We start from the raw sequence: 18768 nt of genomic DNA, 5'->3' as shown, positions 1-18768 counted from the left end.
TTTATTGATGTAAGGTGCCGTGGTGGAGAGCTGCGAGAGAACATTCACGAGTTGTCCTGCCACGACTCTCGCTTCTTCTCGTGCACTGAAGCAAGCAAACGTCACAGGATCGCTCTGTAAACACGCCGGATGATCGTTCGGCCTACACTGAAGTGGGAACCTCGTCGTTTGTAATGGTCGATGCAAATGATAGAATCCAATCATGTAGGGTCAGTGAGAGGGGAGGTATTCCTTGCCGCATGAAACTGGCCACCGTTTCCCAAAAAAGGCTACGATGTCAGCGAAGATGTGGCAGCGCTGAGGGTGTGAAAATGACTTCTGTCAAGTTTCTGAACAAAAGAAAAAGTGTGCCTCTCATCACAAAATCATCTTCATGCATGAAGCTGCGCCATCTCATGCTGCAAGGAATAGCTCATTATCATGCCTCATCGGCTGCTAGGAGCAGAAAGGGAGAAAAACTCATGGGATGGAGCCCGTCCTTCCCTGAACTAAATCCTGTTGAGAACCTTTGGAACATCCCCAGGCAAAAAGATCTGTGAGGGAGGAGGCAGTAGCAAAAGATCTATAAGGGTGGGCGGAGGTTGACATCCAAGCGGCAGCTCTGGGAAGCTATTCTGACATCCTACAAAGAAATTCAAGCGGAAAAAGGCAAAAAACCCACAAGTTCAATGGATGCAAGAATTGTGAATCTGGAGGTGGCACGCTGTCAAAACAAGCACTCCTATGTTATACCGGTTATCTAACTCCATCTGTTAAGACGTTTTCGATAGGCTTTGATGCTGATGCTGCAACTCCAGCAGATGACTATTTTCACTTCTTTCCAACCTATAAAATGTTTTGAAACCTTATTGCGCGCTGCAACTCGGGACAGGGCATTTGAAGCTTTGTAGAAAATCATTCAAATTCCATCCTATCAAATGATAATGGTAGATATTAAATTCTATAACTTCAATTATGATGACTGTCATTTGCTAGTTAGGAAAATCTGGAAAAAAATGATCATTTGCATGATAATTTGCAATGCAGAGTATTGGCATTCAATGTTTATAGCACATCATATTTGTGATGTATTTGAGCATGTACATGATTTTACAGCTGATGTAAATATATTCCCCCCCCCGTGATAGTGGGACCTTGTGCTTTGGAGTATACGAAGATGAAGACGGCCGACCACTTCTGGACCGATCCCTCGGCTGACGAGTTGGTGCAAAGGCATCGCATCCACAGTGGTTACTGCAGGCAGGACTCGCCCACCAAGAGGCCTGCATTGTGTGTAAGTAAGGAATCGGGCGCAGCTTGTGCGAATGTGGCAGGATTCAAATGAATCTTTGCAAGTCGGTATGTGTCAAAACAAAACATTACAATAAACATTTACACTTGACGTAGTGTGTCTTTTTTTTAAGCACTGCCACTCTTTTGAATTTGTTACATTTCAGATCCAGAAGCGTCACTCCAGCAGCAGCATGGACGAGCGCCCCTCACCCTCGCCATCGGCGCGCGACTACGTGGAGTCACTGCATCAAAACAACAGGGCCACACTGCTGTTTGGCAAAAACAATGTGCTCGTTCAGCCGGTAAGTGTTGAATGAAGAAACTCAATCGATGAACAACACAAGCCAAGTCAGGTTCTCATAATATTGGAAGGACTTTTATTAACCTGCACAGCTCTACGCAAGTGCAAACTACAACCACCAAAAAATACTAATAACAATGTTAGTCATTCGGTTATTATTATTGATTTAGAAAAATTATTTGAACACGGAGCAATGTTTTCTTTCATTTCATGAATGCTTGAACCAACCAACACATCAGATGTGGGCAAAGCATAGCCTGCTCTGTTGCTATGTTTTTTTTTTTTTTGTTTTTATAAACCTGCCCCATCTGTCCAATTTGTAAATCAAATGTCGTCCTTGAGCAGAAAGGTTTGCCCACCCCTGCTATACCGACTATGCTTTTAAGTCAAAACTCAACAAAGTAAGTCCTTCATTGTCTGTTCCATTATGCCTGGGATGAAACCATCTGTCCTCATGGCTTGTTGCAGAGGGACGACATGGAGGCTATCCCGGGTTATCTCTCCCTTCATCAGACGGCCGACCTCATGACACTGAAGTGGACACCCAATCAACTTATGAACGGCTCTGTTGGCGATTTGGACTATGAACGAAGGTGATGATGCGATGGCGTGTCTTTGTGGGCAAAATAACGCCAGGATGCAAGATTACGCTGCTTTTAGCAAAACACTTAAACACGCCTTTGTTTCTGAATGATACAATGTGCGCGTGCGTGTGTGTTTGCGTGTGTGTGTGTGTTTGCGTGTGTGTGCGTGCGTGCATGTGCATTGTGTGTGCAATTGTGTCTCACAGACTGTGTATGCACAGCTCATCTAATTAGGCTTATTTTCAGCAGACAGGCAGCCTGCAGGTGGTTTATTGACTCAGACACTGTCAGACCAACCAGTAATGTAATATTCCTCTGTTAGTGTGTGTGTGTGTGTGTGTGTGTGTGTGTGTGTGTGTGTGTGTGTGTGTGTGTGTGTGTGTGTGCGTGTGTCACAGTGTGCTTCCTTTTAGTAAGAAGGTTTGATGATTGCCCCTTGCTTATCTCTTTGCACAAGCTTGACTATTATTTCATTTGGGAAAAAAAATGTTTATTTTCCACTGAATGATTTGTAGTGTGTACTGGGACTATGCCATGACAATCCCTCTCGAAGAGATCGTGTACTTGCACTGTCATCAACAAGGTAGGCCCAGGCAATAAACATTTTCCACTGCAGTTCCCTTTTTTTTTTTTTTTAAAGCTGGCAATGAAGTGCAGTGATGAAAACATTTTTCCTGCAGTCGACAGCGGAGGCACAGTGGTGCTGGTCAGTCAGGATGGCATCCAAAGGCCTCCACTTCGCTTCCCTAAAGGAGGTCACCTGCTTCAGTTCCTCTCCTGCCTGGAAAATGGTCTGCTTCCGCACGGTCAGCTGGATCCTCCTCTCTGGTCTCAGAGGGGAAAGGTCAGCACCTTAGGTCGTCCCTCCCGATGCACTCAAATGACTCGTGTTAGCTATTGTTACGGAGGAACAATGCTCGTGCTAACCCCCTTTTTTTTCAATCTGATCAATAAACCAATAATAGATGAACTGCACAGCTGAAGATGACTCTTTGGCTTTATGTCCTCACTGCATGCACCAGCACACATGATGAGAGTCGCTTTGTTTTATTACGTGCAGCGCGAGCAAACGGAAGAATAGAAAACACCCACGCTTGTTCCACGACTCTGAATGAGCACGGCCACGCAAGACGCTCGGCATCTTAAATTCACATTAATTCATCATTTCTTCTTCTGCCTTTTGTAAATGTTGCCAAAGAGGTTTTATCCGCTTGGGTTTGTCCATATTTCTTTTTTTGGAGGTGGGGGGGAGGCAAAGGTTTAGAATAATTGAACATAATTCAATGAAACAGTTCAAATATAAAAGTACCATTTTACAAGGTTTATTTCTCATATGTCTGTCAAATTCAAGTGTCAGACAGGTTGGCAGGGTTTAATGCTTACATAAGCTCCAAGTACATTTTCTTCCCTTGGATCGGAAAGAAGTTCTTAATGTTGTCGAAACATCCCGATAGCAGTTAGATGACAAACATGTAAGCTTCGGTTTGTTCTCTCACATTACTCGTTAGTTATTCATTTCATGTGATTTTTTTCCTGTTGCAGGGCAAGGTGTTCCCGAAGCTGAAGAAGAGGGTTCCTCAGGGATCCGGATCGACAGACTCTGTCTCAGATAAGGAGGAGGAAGAGGCCACAGACTATGTCTTCCGTATCCTCTTTCCAAATAGCCTCTCAGACTTTGGTGAGACATGTCTTTTACAAGGCATTCATTTTTCTTTGCGTTTTGCTCACCTTTGTAGCACATTAGAATGTTACATGGTGTCTATAGTGTTATTTACTGTATGAATTGCTTTTGTAACTTTATAATTGAGTGAGATAATCAGTCGCAACTTCACTATCGCTTTATTCAGGTGATTCATGTTGTTCAGGATTTGTTCTATTGATACATCTTTTGGTCATATTTTAACCCTCTAGCTGGCTACAAATGTGAAGGGATTTTATTTCCAATACATGTTATTGTTTTTGAAAGAGATTTTGGCTGCCTCCTTTAAATCAAGGTTGACCTCAAGAGATCCTCATTCTGAGAATGCAGCTGCTGTCCATCCTGGACTTGTGTGGCCGTCTTCATTTCATTTCCACCATCTAATATCCTCCTGACCTCCCTTGTGCCTCTGGTCATGCTCATTGATGTGTCCCAAGAATAAAACCCCCACCGACTCCATCCTATTGCCTTGTCACACCTTCTTTCATGCGTTACGACAACGTAGCCTTCAATTAACTGGAGGACTGACAAGTGATGGATTGATTATAGGCGCCTTGCCAAGAAAGGCTTTTGCTTGCGTGGTTATGATGTTCGATGTTGTCAGTCTTTAAAACCGTGTTCCCGATCATTTGTTATTTTGTTTTAAGTATGATCCAACAGTGCAAACAATGGACTTTTTAAGCTCATTGCGCATTGAACCGCACAATTCCTTCCGAGATGAAATTATTTGCTCATCTAACCGCTAATGCCCATGCGCAGGAAGCAATTACATGTTGACGGTGACAGTAATGATGCGTGTGCGTGCGTATGTGCCTTCTGCAGTGACTCCACCAGATTTGATGGACCAGAGTTCTGCGATGTGGCATCCTACTCTCAGGAAGTCTTCGTGCTCGTCCTGCTCCCAGGGCAGCCTCTCTGATGGCTCCACACCCAAAGGCTGCAACCAAGAGAGGTGAGAGAGTGAGAAATAATCACATCAGGGCTTCAAATAAGCTCTTGCTTTGTGTAAAGCAATTAAGCTTTGCCGAGGCGCAGTCACCGGCTGGTCACATCTGTCCATGCGGAGACGACAGCGGGATGTTGCAATAGATGGAAACGTGTGACATTTTCCTCAGTGACATGAGAATGTGCGGGGACGATGAGAACAAGCAAAGCAGATAAAATGGTAATTGGAACTAAGTCAGGGCATGTGGTTGGTGTTTTGTACATGACAGTTGGAGTTAGATGAAGCTTCATTATCCTCCGCTGGAGGCGTTGATCCCCCGTCAGGTCAACCGCATGTATAAAAATGTAACATTAAGGTTTGTGTAAACATGACCGGAGTTGTGACATTGTTCTTGTTTCTCTTCAGGACTCCCCTGAAGCTGCTATGTGACAACATGAAGTATCAGATCATCTCCAGGGCATTTTATGGCTGTATGTGAACGTTTCATTTCATACTCTTCACCTTTCCGCTGGAATTGTGCGCCTCAAAAATGGATGTTGACGCCAACAAAAGGTCGATAGTTTCTCCATATCTTTCGTCTCAAGATACGGAGGAAGAAGGGCAAGAGAACAATGGAAGAAGGGCATGTGGTCTGTCAGGGTTGGTCGGAGTACTAAAGGCAAGCAACAGTGAAACAATGGAAAAAGGTTACGCAATCTAATCGGTCTCAATTGTTTTCAAATGATGGGCACATCGGAATAAGAAGAAAGAAAGTTAAGGTGATGCGGCCATCATGTCGAGAGCTTCACTGTACAAGTCTAAGGAGGAAGTCTTATGTGCTGGATCAGATTTCGTTGAGTCAAGTCGAGGTTCAAAAATGTTATTTGACCAAAAGCGTTTTTTTAGCGGCCTGAGTGAATATACTGAATGAACTTGTTTTTCTTCTTCAAAATGTGTCTCTTCCCTGTATGGAGATATGGCCATGACATTCCATAATCACAATGCTAGAAGAATTTATTGGGATCAAATAGTGAAATGAAAGCATTTTCACTCTTGGATTGTCAGGATGCACTACTGCAGACATTGGACAGGTCCACCTCTCCCATCCTCAGTACAACTTTGGCATATATGGCACATAATTATTGCAAAAGTCATTTGAAAAAATACATTCATTCATTATTGTCCTTTATGAGAGAAAAAAACTGTTCAACAATCTTGTCCTTGCATCCTGGATGCAGTTAGTATGTAGCAAATTCCTGATAATTCTAATATCAATCATGTGTCATCTGTCAGAGTAAATTATCAGCTAATTCTATTTGAAGCGAAAAATGTATCTCGAAAATCTATTTGCAAGATGAAACATTTTTGTTGTGCTGTGAATCATCTGAATGAGGATGGACCAAAGTAATCTGTGGGGACATTTCATTATCTCAGGAAGAGGATGTTTTAAAACACCGCTATTATAGCTGTAACACTCTGCACCTCATCCATGGCTCAATAAAAGTCTAGGAGAGGGAATATTTTCTCATACACGATATTCGAATGGTATAATAATGCTTCAGCGCGCACACAGTATCTCCTGGCTTTCAAGCATTGATATCTTAATTTTAATCAGCAGGAACCTCCATAGAAGGTTTGAATATTGTCCCGTCTCATCAACCAGGGTTGGCATACTGCCGTCACCTGTCCACTGTACGCACTCATCTCTCGGCTCTCGTCAATCACACCATCGTGTCGCCCGACTTGCCTTGCGACGCGTGCAAAGGACTCACTGCAGATGTGTGGCAGATGTTCCTGCAGGACTGTAACGTAAGCATTCCTCACAAATTTCCCATTAAGCACATCTTCCTATACACACACACACACACACACACACACACACACACACACACACACACACACACACACACACACACACACACACACACAAATGCATGTCCCCTTACAGCCTCCCTCCTTTTCTCTGTCGCTTGCCACTCAGCCGTCCCACCCATTCTCATTCTCCGCTAATTATGTTGCTCACATCATTAGTCTCGCAGCCGTGTGCATGAAGCGTCGCTAATGGCTCTGTCAGTATAACTGTCCACGTAGGGATTGTGCATCAGCATTGTGAATCTTCCAAGCGTGGTCCTGGCTGATGAAATTAACACGCAAAACATAATCTTTAATTTTTTTTTCCCCCATTGTGAGGCAATTACATCTCGCCCCAATTAAGAATGAAGAGAACAAACCTAGAGACTCTCGCATCTATCATTTTCTGACTAGTGCACATTTTTGTGGAAATAAAAAGAGCCTTGCTTTTGTACATAAAAGTGACAATAGATGTTTTCGTTTTCAGACCTACAAGGAGCAAGAGCTGCTTCGTCTGGTCTATTTCGGCGGCGTGGACCCGTCTTTGCGGAAGGAAGTGTGGCCATTTCTTTTGGGGCATTACCAGTTTGGAATGTCTGAAACAGAAAGGAAGGAGGTGAGACGCTTTTCACAACGAAGGCTCCCCCCCCCACCCCCCCGCCACCCCGTAGAAATCTTTTCCCACGCTGACCTTTCATTTCTGACTGCAGGTGGATGAGCAGGTGCGCCTGTGCTACCAGCAGACCATGCGCGAATGGCTCGGCTGTGAGGAAATTGTTCGGCAGCGGGAGAAGGAGCAGCACGCTGCAGCTTTAGCCAAGTGCTCTTCGGGGGCGAGCATGGATAGTACCAGTTCAAAGATGGTCCATCATGACTCAACCGTCAGCAATGAGGTGATGCAAAGCTACAAGCATGGAAACTTCATTTGCCGAGTGTGCATTTTTGTCCACATTCCCAAAAATATGCATGTGACAAGCAGCTTATAGAAATCTTCGTGACGCTTACCACCAAGTGGTAATGGCATTCACTGCCTCTGTGGTGCAGCGGTGAATAGCATTTGACAACAGTTGAATAGGAATCACATGTTTCAAACATGGTGTTCCCTCAAACATAGAAGGAACAAAACTTATCATTCACAAATTATAAAATACAGGAGGAGACCCTATGCCTGCATAAAGACGCACAGCAAACAACTGGACACTATAGAATATGTAAGCATTGTGGGACTTCACAATTTAGCATCCCCCTCTGGGAGAGTGACGTCATGTACTCTATGCGGCATGTCACATGTCACGTAAAAAATAACAACGGAGGAGAGATATTTGCATTAACAGTGTAGATTATAAATGTTAAGTTTTGCCATGACACTATTAACAGTTCAATATGTCAGGCCAAAGCAGTCTCCCTGAACAAAATGTTTTTTAAATGAAGTCTAGGATGACTATTTTTTTTTTTTAAACAAGTAGCCCATTTATGTTAAGTGAAATCCATCAAGACTCTTTTTTAATAAAAAAATAATTGGTTATGATAGTTGTTTTTTTTTTTTTAAGTTGGTTTATGTCAAGCGGGATTGTCGGCAACTGTTGAATGTAACTAATTAGTAACTTGTAATCTGACTGTTAATTTTCAAATAAAGTTACTTTTAAAGTAATCAGTAAAGTTACTTTTTTTAAGGTAGCTGTGGTGACGCTAACAGGAATCATTTTTGATATTTCATACAATGACATCTTGGCCTGGTTGTCCTTAACCTCCCAGTCCCGGTCCTCCCAGAGTTCAGACAGGCAGAGTCTGGCTCGTCTGCAGAGTGACTCCAGCACCAGCACACAGGTATCACACTCAGCGCGTTACACCAGCAGCACACAAAACATTTTCGACTCTACTTGATATCACCATTTAACAAGATACAACGAGAAGGTTGCATGATGTTTTAAAGCGGAACCCCTTTACTCTCTTCCTGCTAGTTATCCACATCGTCCCATCCCTCCCCCCGGAGTAGTCTGCTTCCTTTTGGGCTTTGTTCTTTCAGGTTTTTGAGTCTGTAGAAGAGGTGGAGCAGATCGAGACAGAATCCAAGCGTGAAGAAGCCAAGCAGGTGCCAAAAATGAACAACGGGGCAGTCCACAATGGCCCAAGCTCTCCCGACTCGGGGCATCCCTCTTCCCGCAACTTCTCAGTTACCTCCGGCCTGTCGGACGGCTCGCTCAGCACAGAGGACGGCGCTGCACCAGAGGCTGCTCCGAGAGCTTCGGCCAAACCTCCTCAGGATGCAGGTCTGACAGAGCAGGACAAGCGCGAGAAACCCAATGCGACCAAGACTGAAGTGCTAGATGTAGTGGAAGAGTCCAACAAGTCAGAGCATCCTAAAGTAGAGGAGGCTCAGCGTGGAGGTGGTTCCTCAGTCGAGAGTGAAGGAAGAGAAGTGCCTGACAAAGACAGTATGTTCACACCAGGAACGTGTACAGAATCCCAAGATTATGCTGAGCAAAGACTGAAAAACAAAGACGTGACAAAAACTGCAGGAGAGCGTCAGACTGAATGTTTTAAAGTGGAAGACCAATCCAAGCAAGGTGAGACATCACAGGGGGCGAGAAGAGAAGCTGGCACCATAAATCCCAGGACACCTGAAGTTGGCAAGAAACTGTCTTTATCTACAGACACGAGGGTGTCGAGAGCAAGAGAAGCCTACTGTGCCTCTCAGAAGGCAGAAGCTCAGGTCCTCACTGAGTCTGATGAGTCTCCCTCAGCCTTAGAGATGGAGGAGATTCCCAAAGCCAATGTTTCCATGGTGCCCTGGAGCAGAAAGGCTCGCTGTGAGCCCTTGTCTTCCTCTGAGGACTCGGCCCCTTACACGGATCTCAGACCCGAGGGTGGGCAGGAAAAGCCTAGTCCGGAAGGCACTGAATCCATATTGTCTGAGGAGCCTGAGATGGAGAGCCTTTACCCTCACTTTGAGTCTCTGGATGGCTGCGCGGACACCGCGGAAGCCAACTCGCAACAGTCTGCTGGGGGCGGCTTCTCCGTATGTATTGCTCTTTTCAAAGACTCATAGTCTCGAATCCAAACTCTATCGATTAACCGGTGAGTTCATGCATGTGTTGATTGTTCTGGGTTTTCAGCAAGAGCTTTTAGACTTGTACACGTTGAATTTGCACCGCATTGAAAAGGACGTACAGCGCTGTGACAGGAACTACTGGTACTTCACTCCCGTCAACCTGGAAAAGCTCCGTAACATCATGTGCAGGTACAACAGTGACAGACTGAATCTCTTAATGGTAAAAATAGGGCTGGCCTGGGTCAGTCAAAAACTTACAATTCTGATTTGTCTTGGATTTTATGGCTCTCTAGTACATCCAACTGCTGTCTCGCTGGAACCATCTGCTATGTATTTGTATATGATATAGAATATTAGCTAACACTTCAATTTAGAGGATGAAACAAACCAACAAGAGGTTTGTTTGCCGACAGTCGTTTTATAATCCGATGCGCCTTATATATGGATCAATATTGAGATTTCTTGGCCGTCGTATTTTAAATGTTCTGTAAAGTGCTTTGTTACAGCTGGATTGATGTTTTGATCCCTTTCTTGATTGTGTATTTGCAGCTACATCTGGAGGCACCTCGACATCGGATATGTTCAGGGTATGTGTGACTTGTTGGCTCCACTTCTCGTCATTCTGGATGATGGTGAGTCACAACACTCCATCGCCTCTTCTATTTCCTCGTCCGCTTTTCGGCTGTGGCATCTTTTTTCATCTCTTGCTGTCTCAGAGGCCATGGCCTTTAGCTGTTTCACGGAGCTCATGAAGAGGATGAATCAAAACTTTCCACATGGAGGGGCGATGGACACGCACTTTGCCAACATGCGCTCTCTGATCCAAGTAAGGCAGCATCAGCCACGTTTTCATACAAGCCAATACAAGTTGGACCAGTTGCGCATGAAATTCATCTGTTCAGCTTCACACCCATACTGGAACTAACCTTTTTCCAGCAATGATTATTTTTCCTTTAAAATCTGTTTTGATCCCTGCTTTACTTTACTGTAGATCCTGGATTCAGAGCTGTTTGAGCTGATGCACCAAAACGGAGACTACACTCACTTCTACTTCTGCTACCGCTGGTTCCTCTTAGACTTCAAGCGAGGTACACATGACAGAGTTTGTACCAATTAGCGGACTGAGAGATGTCTGTCTATAAGCCATATTTGGGTTTTAACACGTCTTTTTAGCCTGATGTGCAAAAAGCGATTTTGCCTTTGTATCTGGAGAATTGTGTTGCTGAGAAAAGGCAACTTTCAGTGGAAAAAGAGACATCAAATCTTACAGGCATTAATTTCGTCTACTTTGTACTTATTTGGTTTGATCCAAGCCCTTTGTGCTTTCCCTTGCAGAGCTGGTCTACGATGATGTTTTTGCTGCGTGGGAAACCATCTGGGCGGCCAAGTTTGCCTCCTCGAGTCATTTTGTCCTCTTCATCGCCTTGGCTCTAGTGGAGATCTACAGGGACATCATCCTGGAAAACAACATGGACTTCACTGAAATTATAAAATTTTTTAACGGTAAAACACAAGTCTTTATGGTTGCTCATTAGATTTGGCCATTATACAGTATTGCAGTTCTTTGTCTTCAAGAAATCTTGATGGGTTTTTTTCTTGTTTTTTTCCAGCATGTGTAATGTCATTATCCACCTCTCCTATGACTTTTATACTGAATTTATACTAAATATGAGCAGAGCTTATAGTCCAATACACTTCACAATTGATTGTGTTAGAAAAGATTTTGATCCAAGTATTAAAAATGAGGGTGGCCCGATGGTCGAGTGGTTAGCGCGTTGATCTCACAGTGCAGAGGTACCGGGTTCAATTCCAGCTCCGGCCTCCCTGTGTGGAGTTTGCATGTTCTCCCCGGGTACTCCGGTTTCCTCCCACATTCCAAAAACATGCATGGTAAGCTGATGGAACACTCTAAATTGTCCCTCAGCGTGAGTGTAAGCATGGATTGCTATTCGTCTGTGTGTGCCCTGCGATTGGCTGGCAACCCGTTCAGGGTGTCCCCTGCCTACTGCCCGAAGACGGCTGGGATAGGCTCCAGCACAGCCTGCGAACCTTGTAAGGGTAAGCGGGTCGGAAAATGGATGGATGGATGGAAGTAGGACGGCGATATTGTCCTGGAAGTTTTAAATTCTTTTGTCATCATTTGGCTTTTTCCACTTTCCTAAGAAGCTTTCCAAATACTACACACCGACCTTAATTAACAGTCATCTGCACCTCAATTTTTGGCAATGTTTACAATTATGTCAATTGTACTTTTGTGCTTGTGAAAATGAAGATGTTCTGTGTGAAATGGCAATCATTCCTGAACAGTCAATGCCATGTTGTGTAAAACCTCGTGAAGCTGAATGTTTTCACGGTCACTTCAATCCCTTCGTGATAGATTTTGCTGGTGATTAAAAGCAAGAAAGCTCTCCTTTTATCAACCACCTACATTTAATGTTGCAACCAGTAGTTTAAGTACTTCAATATGTCTTGCTGGCGTAGTAAGTTCTAATTTGAATAATTATGGCTCTAGGAAGTCGCCTGCAATTGACTGCTGACTCATACAGGGTACAGTCTGCCTTTCCTCCACAGCCAGCTAAAATACCCCCCTCGCCCCTACACACACACACACACACACACACACACACACACACACACACACAACACTGACCAGACTGAGCGGTGTAGAAAATAGAAATATTAATGAACCTGGTCTTGTCTTTCAGAGATGGCTGAGCATCACAACATCAAGCAGATTTTGACCTTGGCAAGAGATCTGGTGTACAAGGTGCAGATGCTGATAGAGAACAAATGACAGTGATATGGGTCTTATTTTTCCTTCCAATCAAGTGTAAACATTTGTAGCAGCATCTCTCACACACACACACACACACACACACACACGTACATTATACTGTACTACAAAATGCCTTTACTATCATTGGTTGCAGCCTTGATCGAGCCTCAATGACAGTATGCTCCTCTGCGTTCTTTGTGCAGTCAGCAGGTCTATAATGAGATTATGCTTTGTAGAGTAACTGTCAGTATCTGCAAATACATAGTGTGTTTTACGTCAAACCCTGAAGTGTCAATGTTAATCGGAGCAGACTTAATCTTACTGTAAGCTAGTTGCACATTTCAAAAACAAAACGAAGAGATAAATCCAAACTATTTTGAATGACTACATATTTATGAAGTAGTGTATGTTGCTTAAACTTGTTGAATAGCCAATGTTTACATGATTAGATTACTTTTAAAATGGAAACTTCCCCACCTTCCCCTCTCATGTGAAGAAATGAATGAATGGTAGTTTTACAAATACAGTTAAAATCTATTTAGAGCTGAGTATCACGTCAGTCATTTTATATTAACAGTGTTTCCAATGTCCTCAAGCTGCCTTCCTGCCAAATAGGATGTCCTTGTCATGTGTAAATTGTTAATTCTGAGATAAGTATTTGTCAAATCATAGTCCGATGAATTTTAAGTATATATTCAGAAATTCTCGTTTCACACTGTCAAACATGATCTTTTGGTGTTGTTTTTGTTCTGGGAACAGTTTTGTGTTTTGTTTCTTGTACGAGTTGAATTTTTGTATGGTTCGTCAGTTTTGTTCTGTTGCAGAAATGACAACTTATGTCACAAAGGTTAAGTACAGACAAACATAGTGATGTTTTTACGTGATCCAATGAGGTGCAAATTAAAGGCATGTTTCCATGCTTGTGATTTATTTTCAACGTTGCTTGCAAAAAATATCACGAAAAGCAGCTGTTTAAATGTATGGGGCATATTTAACCATTGATGATGACAAATACTATGTGTTTTTAACTTTTCAGTTGATACTCATAAGGATTTCCCAAATTTCAAGCTTCCTATTTATTGCTTCTGTTTATGAATGTGCTAAAAATGAATTGCATTAATGTTTCTTTGTGTATGCAAACTGATGTCAGTAAGCCTTCAATTTATTTGCCTTTTATTATTATTATTTATTCATTTGACTGGATCGTTTTGACTGGATTGTTGCTATTTTGGTAAAAGTTGTATTTTCATTTTGTGCCAAGTTCTACCTGTGTATTGTAAAACAAATTATATTCTGAGAGCTCATATATAATATATATTAAATGGTATATGTTATTGTAACATCAGAAGAGTCACCATTTTATTGATACAAAAGAGGCACCAAAAAGGTACCGGTATATTATTTCTGCAGCTATTTGCATATTATAGAGATACAGTAATATTCCTGACCATTTTATGATAAACATATACAGTCTACTCCAATTTTAAACATAATCTGTTGCAGACGCTGCGATTATGCGTACCGGTCATATTATTCTCTACAGGGGTCGACTGTGGTTCAGGCTTGGTACATAGATGCTATCATTTGTCATTAAGAATAAAATGACATGTAAATCTGTTTCAAATTTGCCCAGGCAAAATCATTAAATGATGGGAGGTGAGAAAAGTCATCGCCCGAACAGGGACTTGAACCCTGGACCCTCAGATTAAAAGTCTGATGCTCTACCGACTGAGCTATCCGGGCTCTGACTCTGGTCATTCCCAAGCCTATTATCTCATGTAAAATCGGGTAAAACTTGGTGGTGGGAGGTAAAGGATTAAAACTAATGTTTTTCCCAAATGAGGTCAAAGGAAACCGCCTTTATGTGGGCTTTTGTTCGTTTTACAACTGGTATAACTGGTTTTAAATGACACCTGGTTTCTGGTTGTCAAGATGCTTAACCGAAAACATCAACAGTATCCTCTTTTGCCGAAAGTAATCCTGTACTAAAATGACATTTGATAGCCGTACGACTGCATCAAGCATGTCTCATCGTCTGCATATTAGCGACAACACTCGTATATGGTGCTTAAATAATTGCCCCAAATAGAATCTAAAACAAGCTGTACTGGGCAGATAGATAATGGCGTTTTTTTTCTTGGTAGACAATACTGTACAAGTACTGTAAATCTCAAGTAGGTGAACTATCTCGCGTCGTTGTCGTCTCTGTTAAAGCATTGCGCATGCGCTGAGCAGTTCAGTTTTGGCGTCAAAAATGTTCCGTTGACAGGGTCATTTTTGTACTAAAGTTCGATGTCTCTGATCCGTTAGCCTAGTTAGAGGAGAGAAGGTCCTGTGTAGTTTTTGTGACGCACTTAACGGCGAAGTCTGGAGCATTTCAAAAAGACTTAACAACGGATATGTTCAATATTGTATAGCTAACAATGCTAAACAAGCCGACGTTTTGCGTCTCTTTTGGGCGAACGTGCCACTGGGTTTCACGCAAAATTCATTTAGTTAAGTCTTCATCACACATCGGCTACTCGCTGTCAAATGTCTACTGTGGAAGAGGCCGTTGCTCTCACGTTAAAGGGACGCGTGATTTCAGTTCTCAACCACACAACTCGAAGGTAAACCGAGGGGATCAACGTGAAGTTCAACACGGAACTGATCACCGGTAACGACGTGCTCTTGCGGTTTCTTGCTTGTGTTTTAAGGTGCCCACAGCTGCAACTTGGGAGCCGATAACGGAGGACCAGTTGCCACCGGTATGACCTCTTGTGACCGTTGAAATGCTATAAACCAATAATAATATTAATACTGTACACGAGTCCTCGTTGTACGATTGAGTTGCTTTCTCGTACATAAGTCGGAATGCGCCGTTCGATCACCAAGAATAGTCTTCATTACAATGAATATCTCCATAGAAAAACGCTAGGCTAGGCAAGTTGATTTGTGTGTCTCCATTCCTCTGAAAATGAGTAGAGAGGTGCTTATGAATTATGGTGATGTGTATTTATAGTCATTTAAAAAAAAACTACTGGGGGGCTGCAGAGACTTTGAGACTCATGTTATAGACATTCCGTTAACTACGTTTGAACAGTCATGTGACAGCACAAGTTCACCCATAAGAATATTTTTTTGCCGTCCGCTGTAATGTGATGAACGTCCAGTCAAATCTGATTCACCTGTTACATCATTGATTTATTTATTTTAATTAAATCATTTCGCTACTGAAAAAAAAATAATAACAAATATTGGCCCTTAATAACAGCCCCCCCCCCCTTCAGGTGCCTCCACAACCTACATGAGAGCATACAAATGAAAGCATCATTGTTTTTGTTTTCCAGCCAACGCCAGTAGCAGCCGACCTGGTGGACAAACTGGAGCGTCTGGCCTTAGTGGACTTCCGCACCAAAGAGGGACTGGCCTGTTTGGAGAAGGCCATCAGATTTGCAGCGCAGCTTCATGTTGTTGACACCTCAGGAGTCGAGCCGATGGATTCAGTTCTGGAGGACAGGTGTGTTGTTCACGTGAGCTAAATGTCATTACATGGCCATCAGCTCCAGTTTTTTCCAAGTTTCAGTTTGTCTTCTGTGCACATCCAGGATTTTGCATTTGAGGGAGGACACGGTGTTAGAAGGCAACCATGCAGAAGAACTTCTGCAGCTCTCCAAAAACACAGTGGAGGAATATTATGTGGCACCACCAGGTAAGAGACACTTACAACAAAACAAGTATTTATCTTGCTTTTTTTTTAAAGACTGTACTGCTGGAAAAGCGGAATCTTCCCCCATTCACTAGTACATTGTTCACTAAAAATGTATTTCTTTTACCATAGGAAATATTCCCTTACCAAAGAGGGAGGAGCGGACTGCCATGCTGAAACATTCTGAATTCTGAAGATTTGGAACTTGTTTTTCAGACTAAGGAATACTGTCATCATTAGCTTTGATTTATTTTCTCAGTACGTCGATATATGAAGTTGGTCACGGCTAATATGATGAGCTGGTTGTAATGCATGTCGAAATTCATTTTGTTAAGTCTTCATCACACATCGGCTTCTCGCTGTCAAATGTCTACTGCCGTTGCTCTCACGTTAAAGGGACGCGTGATTTCAGTTCTCAACCACACAACTCGAAGGTAAACCGAGGGGATCAACGTGAAGTTCAACACGGAACTGATCACCGGTAACGATGTGCTCTTGCTTGTGTTTTAAGGTGCCCGCAGCTGCAACTTGGGAGCCGATAACAGAGGACCAGTTGCCACCGGTATGACCTCTTGTGACCGTTGAAATGCTATAAACTAATAATAATAATAATAATAATAATAATACTGTATACGAGTCTTCGTTGTACGATTGAGTTGCTTTCTCGTCCGTCAGTCGGAATGCGCCGTACGATCACCAAGAATAGTCTTCATTACAATGAATATCTCCATAGAAAAACGCTAGGCTAGGCAAGTTGATTTGTGTGTCTCCATTCCTCTGAAAATGAGTAGAGAGGTGCATATGAATTATCGTGATGTGTATTTATAGTCATTTAAAAAAAACTACTACGGTGGGGGGCTGCAGAGACTTTGAGGCTCATGTTATAGACATTCCGTTAACTACGTTCGAACAGTCATGTGACAGCACAAGGTCACCCATAAGAATATTTTTTTGCTGTCCGCTGTAATGTGATGAAAGTCCAGTCAAATCTGATTCACCTGTTACATCATTGATTTATTTATTTTAATTAAATCATTTCGCTACTGAAAAAAAACAAACAAATATTGGTCCTTAATAACAGACCCCCCCCTTTCAGGTGCCTCCACAACCTATATGAGATCATACAAATGAAAGCATCATTGTTTTTGTTTTCCAGCCAACGCCAGTAGCAGCCGACCTGGTGGACAAACTGGAGCGTCTGGCCTTAGTGGACTTCCGCACCAAAGAGGGACTGGCCTGTTTGGAGAAGGCCATCAGATTTGCAGCGCAGCTTCATGTTGTTGACACCTCAGGAGTCGAGCCGATGGATTCAGTTCTGGAGGACAGGTGTGTTGTTCACGTGAGCTAAATGTCATTATATGGGCAGCAGCTCCAGTTTTTCCATGTTTCAGTTTGTCTTCTGTGCACATCCAGGATTTTGCACTTGAGGGAGGACACGGTGTTAGAAGGCAACCATGCAGAAGAGCTTCTGCAGCTCTCCAAAAACACAGTGGAGGAATATTATGTGGCACCACCAGGTAAGAGACACTTGCAACAAAACAAGTATTTATCTTGCTTTTTTTTTTAAAGACTGTACTGCTGGAAAAGCGGAATCTTCCCCCATTCACTAGTACATTGTTCACTAAAAATGTATTTCTTTTACCATAGGAAATATTCCCTTACCAAAGAGGGAGGAGCGGACTGCCATGCTGAAACATTCTGAATTCTGAAGATTTGGAACTTGTTTTTCAGACTAAGGAATACTGTCATCATTAGCTTTGATTTATTTTCTCAGTACGTCGATATATGAAGTTGGTCACGGCTAATATGATGAGCTGGTTGTAATGCATGTCGTTGATTTTCAGTTTGTTGCAAAAATGCAAGTACTTTGTCGCTGCTTGATGAAGAAATGAAAAGAGTAGTTTGTTTGACTAATAGTGATGTCTTGTTTGATATACAGTATCTATTCTGGTAAGGTTCAATACAATAGGGTGAATATGTTTGAAAACGACTGCACATTTTGTATCTATTTTATATTTTTCAAATTCAATAAATGTTTTCCTAAATATGTTGACACTGTGATTTTTGGTCATTAAATTAGGTAGAATAACCAATGGAGCTATGATATTTGATTTTCTTCACCCTGATATTTCTTATTGTTTTATCTCAATTGGTTGGTTTACTGTAAATATTTGGGGATTGCCATTCACGAATAGCAAAAGCTGGCAGCCACAGGATGCCAGAAGGAATGCTGGCGAAGGAGTCCGAGACTATTCAGGTGTTCTTAAGACACAAAAATGACCAACTGAGTACGTGATCGATCTCAGCAAGACGTTGAGGGACTTCAAAGGGAAAGAGGAAAGCAGAGAGGGAGCACCAGTGAGCCAGCAGAGGCTCATTCATCAAAGAGAAAGTGGAGGATTACAACCTCGGAGCACCATCGACGTGACCTTATGCCTGAGAAGAGGCTGATGAATAGCCACGGACACTCAGGCCACATGGATTGCATCCACTTGTTGAACATAAATATGTCTACAAAACAGTCCAATTATTCTCATGCTTTCTTTCACATTTGACCTCTGTCACCTCTGTAACCACAAACCAATAGAGGGTCAAAAATAAAACCAAACTTCAATTGATT

At 42.6% G+C, this 18768-nt stretch overlaps 3 protein-coding genes and 1 non-coding gene across 6 annotated transcripts in view; 3 read left to right on the top strand and 1 right to left on the bottom strand.

Moving 5' to 3' along the window:
* sgsm1a (small G protein signaling modulator 1a) overlaps positions 1 to 13805 on the top strand; it is a 32351-nt gene extending 18546 nt beyond the window's left edge. Inside the window, exons 1-19 of one of the 3 annotated variants that reach the window (XM_019862742.1) lie at positions 1100 to 1273; positions 1437 to 1574; positions 2042 to 2166; positions 2673 to 2740; positions 2838 to 3001; positions 3700 to 3835; positions 4679 to 4808; positions 5208 to 5272; positions 6445 to 6590; positions 7120 to 7248; positions 7343 to 7525; positions 8388 to 8459; positions 8659 to 9651; positions 9749 to 9873; positions 10234 to 10316; positions 10401 to 10510; positions 10676 to 10772; positions 11020 to 11187; positions 12390 to 13805. In XM_019862742.1, the coding sequence (XP_019718301.1) occupies positions 1157 to 1273; positions 1437 to 1574; positions 2042 to 2166; positions 2673 to 2740; positions 2838 to 3001; positions 3700 to 3835; positions 4679 to 4808; positions 5208 to 5272; positions 6445 to 6590; positions 7120 to 7248; positions 7343 to 7525; positions 8388 to 8459; positions 8659 to 9651; positions 9749 to 9873; positions 10234 to 10316; positions 10401 to 10510; positions 10676 to 10772; positions 11020 to 11187; positions 12390 to 12478 (3138 nt within the window). In that variant the 5' untranslated portion in view covers positions 1100 to 1156 and the 3' untranslated portion in view covers positions 12479 to 13805. Of the gene's footprint in view, positions 1 to 1099; positions 1274 to 1436; positions 1575 to 2041; positions 2167 to 2672; positions 2741 to 2837; positions 3002 to 3699; positions 3836 to 4678; positions 4809 to 5207; positions 5273 to 6444; positions 6591 to 7119; positions 7249 to 7342; positions 7526 to 8387; positions 8460 to 8658; positions 9652 to 9748; positions 9874 to 10233; positions 10317 to 10400; positions 10511 to 10675; positions 10773 to 11019; positions 11188 to 12389 lie in introns of those variants that run through there. The other 2 variants (XM_019862741.1, XM_019862740.1) reach the window with 2 other exon arrangements.
* A 325-nt stretch (positions 13806 to 14130) lies between these two features.
* trnak-uuu (transfer RNA lysine (anticodon UUU)) lies at positions 14131 to 14203 on the bottom strand. Its single transcript has one exon. It is a non-coding gene; the product is annotated as a tRNA-Lys (tRNA).
* Positions 14204 to 14661: 458 nt separating this feature from the next.
* On the top strand, positions 14662 to 16460 carry LOC109511640 (glutamyl-tRNA(Gln) amidotransferase subunit C, mitochondrial-like). Its single transcript, XM_019862866.1, has 5 exons — positions 14662 to 15069; positions 15157 to 15207; positions 15790 to 15959; positions 16048 to 16151; positions 16281 to 16460. The coding sequence occupies exons 1-5, from the start codon at positions 14884 to 14886 to the stop codon at positions 16340 to 16342; spliced, it is 573 nt and encodes a 190-aa protein (XP_019718425.1). The 5' UTR covers positions 14662 to 14883; the 3' UTR covers positions 16343 to 16460.
* LOC109510278 (glutamyl-tRNA(Gln) amidotransferase subunit C, mitochondrial-like) lies at positions 16457 to 18095 on the top strand. The gene is made up of 5 exons (XM_019860470.1): positions 16457 to 16582; positions 16660 to 16710; positions 17305 to 17474; positions 17562 to 17665; positions 17796 to 18095. Exons 1-5 carry the CDS (start codon positions 16457 to 16459, stop codon positions 17855 to 17857), a joined length of 513 nt encoding a protein of 170 aa, XP_019716029.1. The 3' UTR covers positions 17858 to 18095.
* The last annotated feature ends 673 nt before the right edge of the window (positions 18096 to 18768 follow it).

This window comes from Hippocampus comes, unplaced genomic scaffold (assembly GCF_001891065.2).
Source record: "Hippocampus comes isolate QL1 unplaced genomic scaffold, H_comes_QL1_v1.1 scaffold147, whole genome shotgun sequence".
Classification (NCBI taxonomy): domain Eukaryota; kingdom Metazoa; phylum Chordata; class Actinopteri; order Syngnathiformes; family Syngnathidae; genus Hippocampus; species Hippocampus comes.
This window is presented reverse-complemented; position numbering and strand designations above follow the sequence as displayed.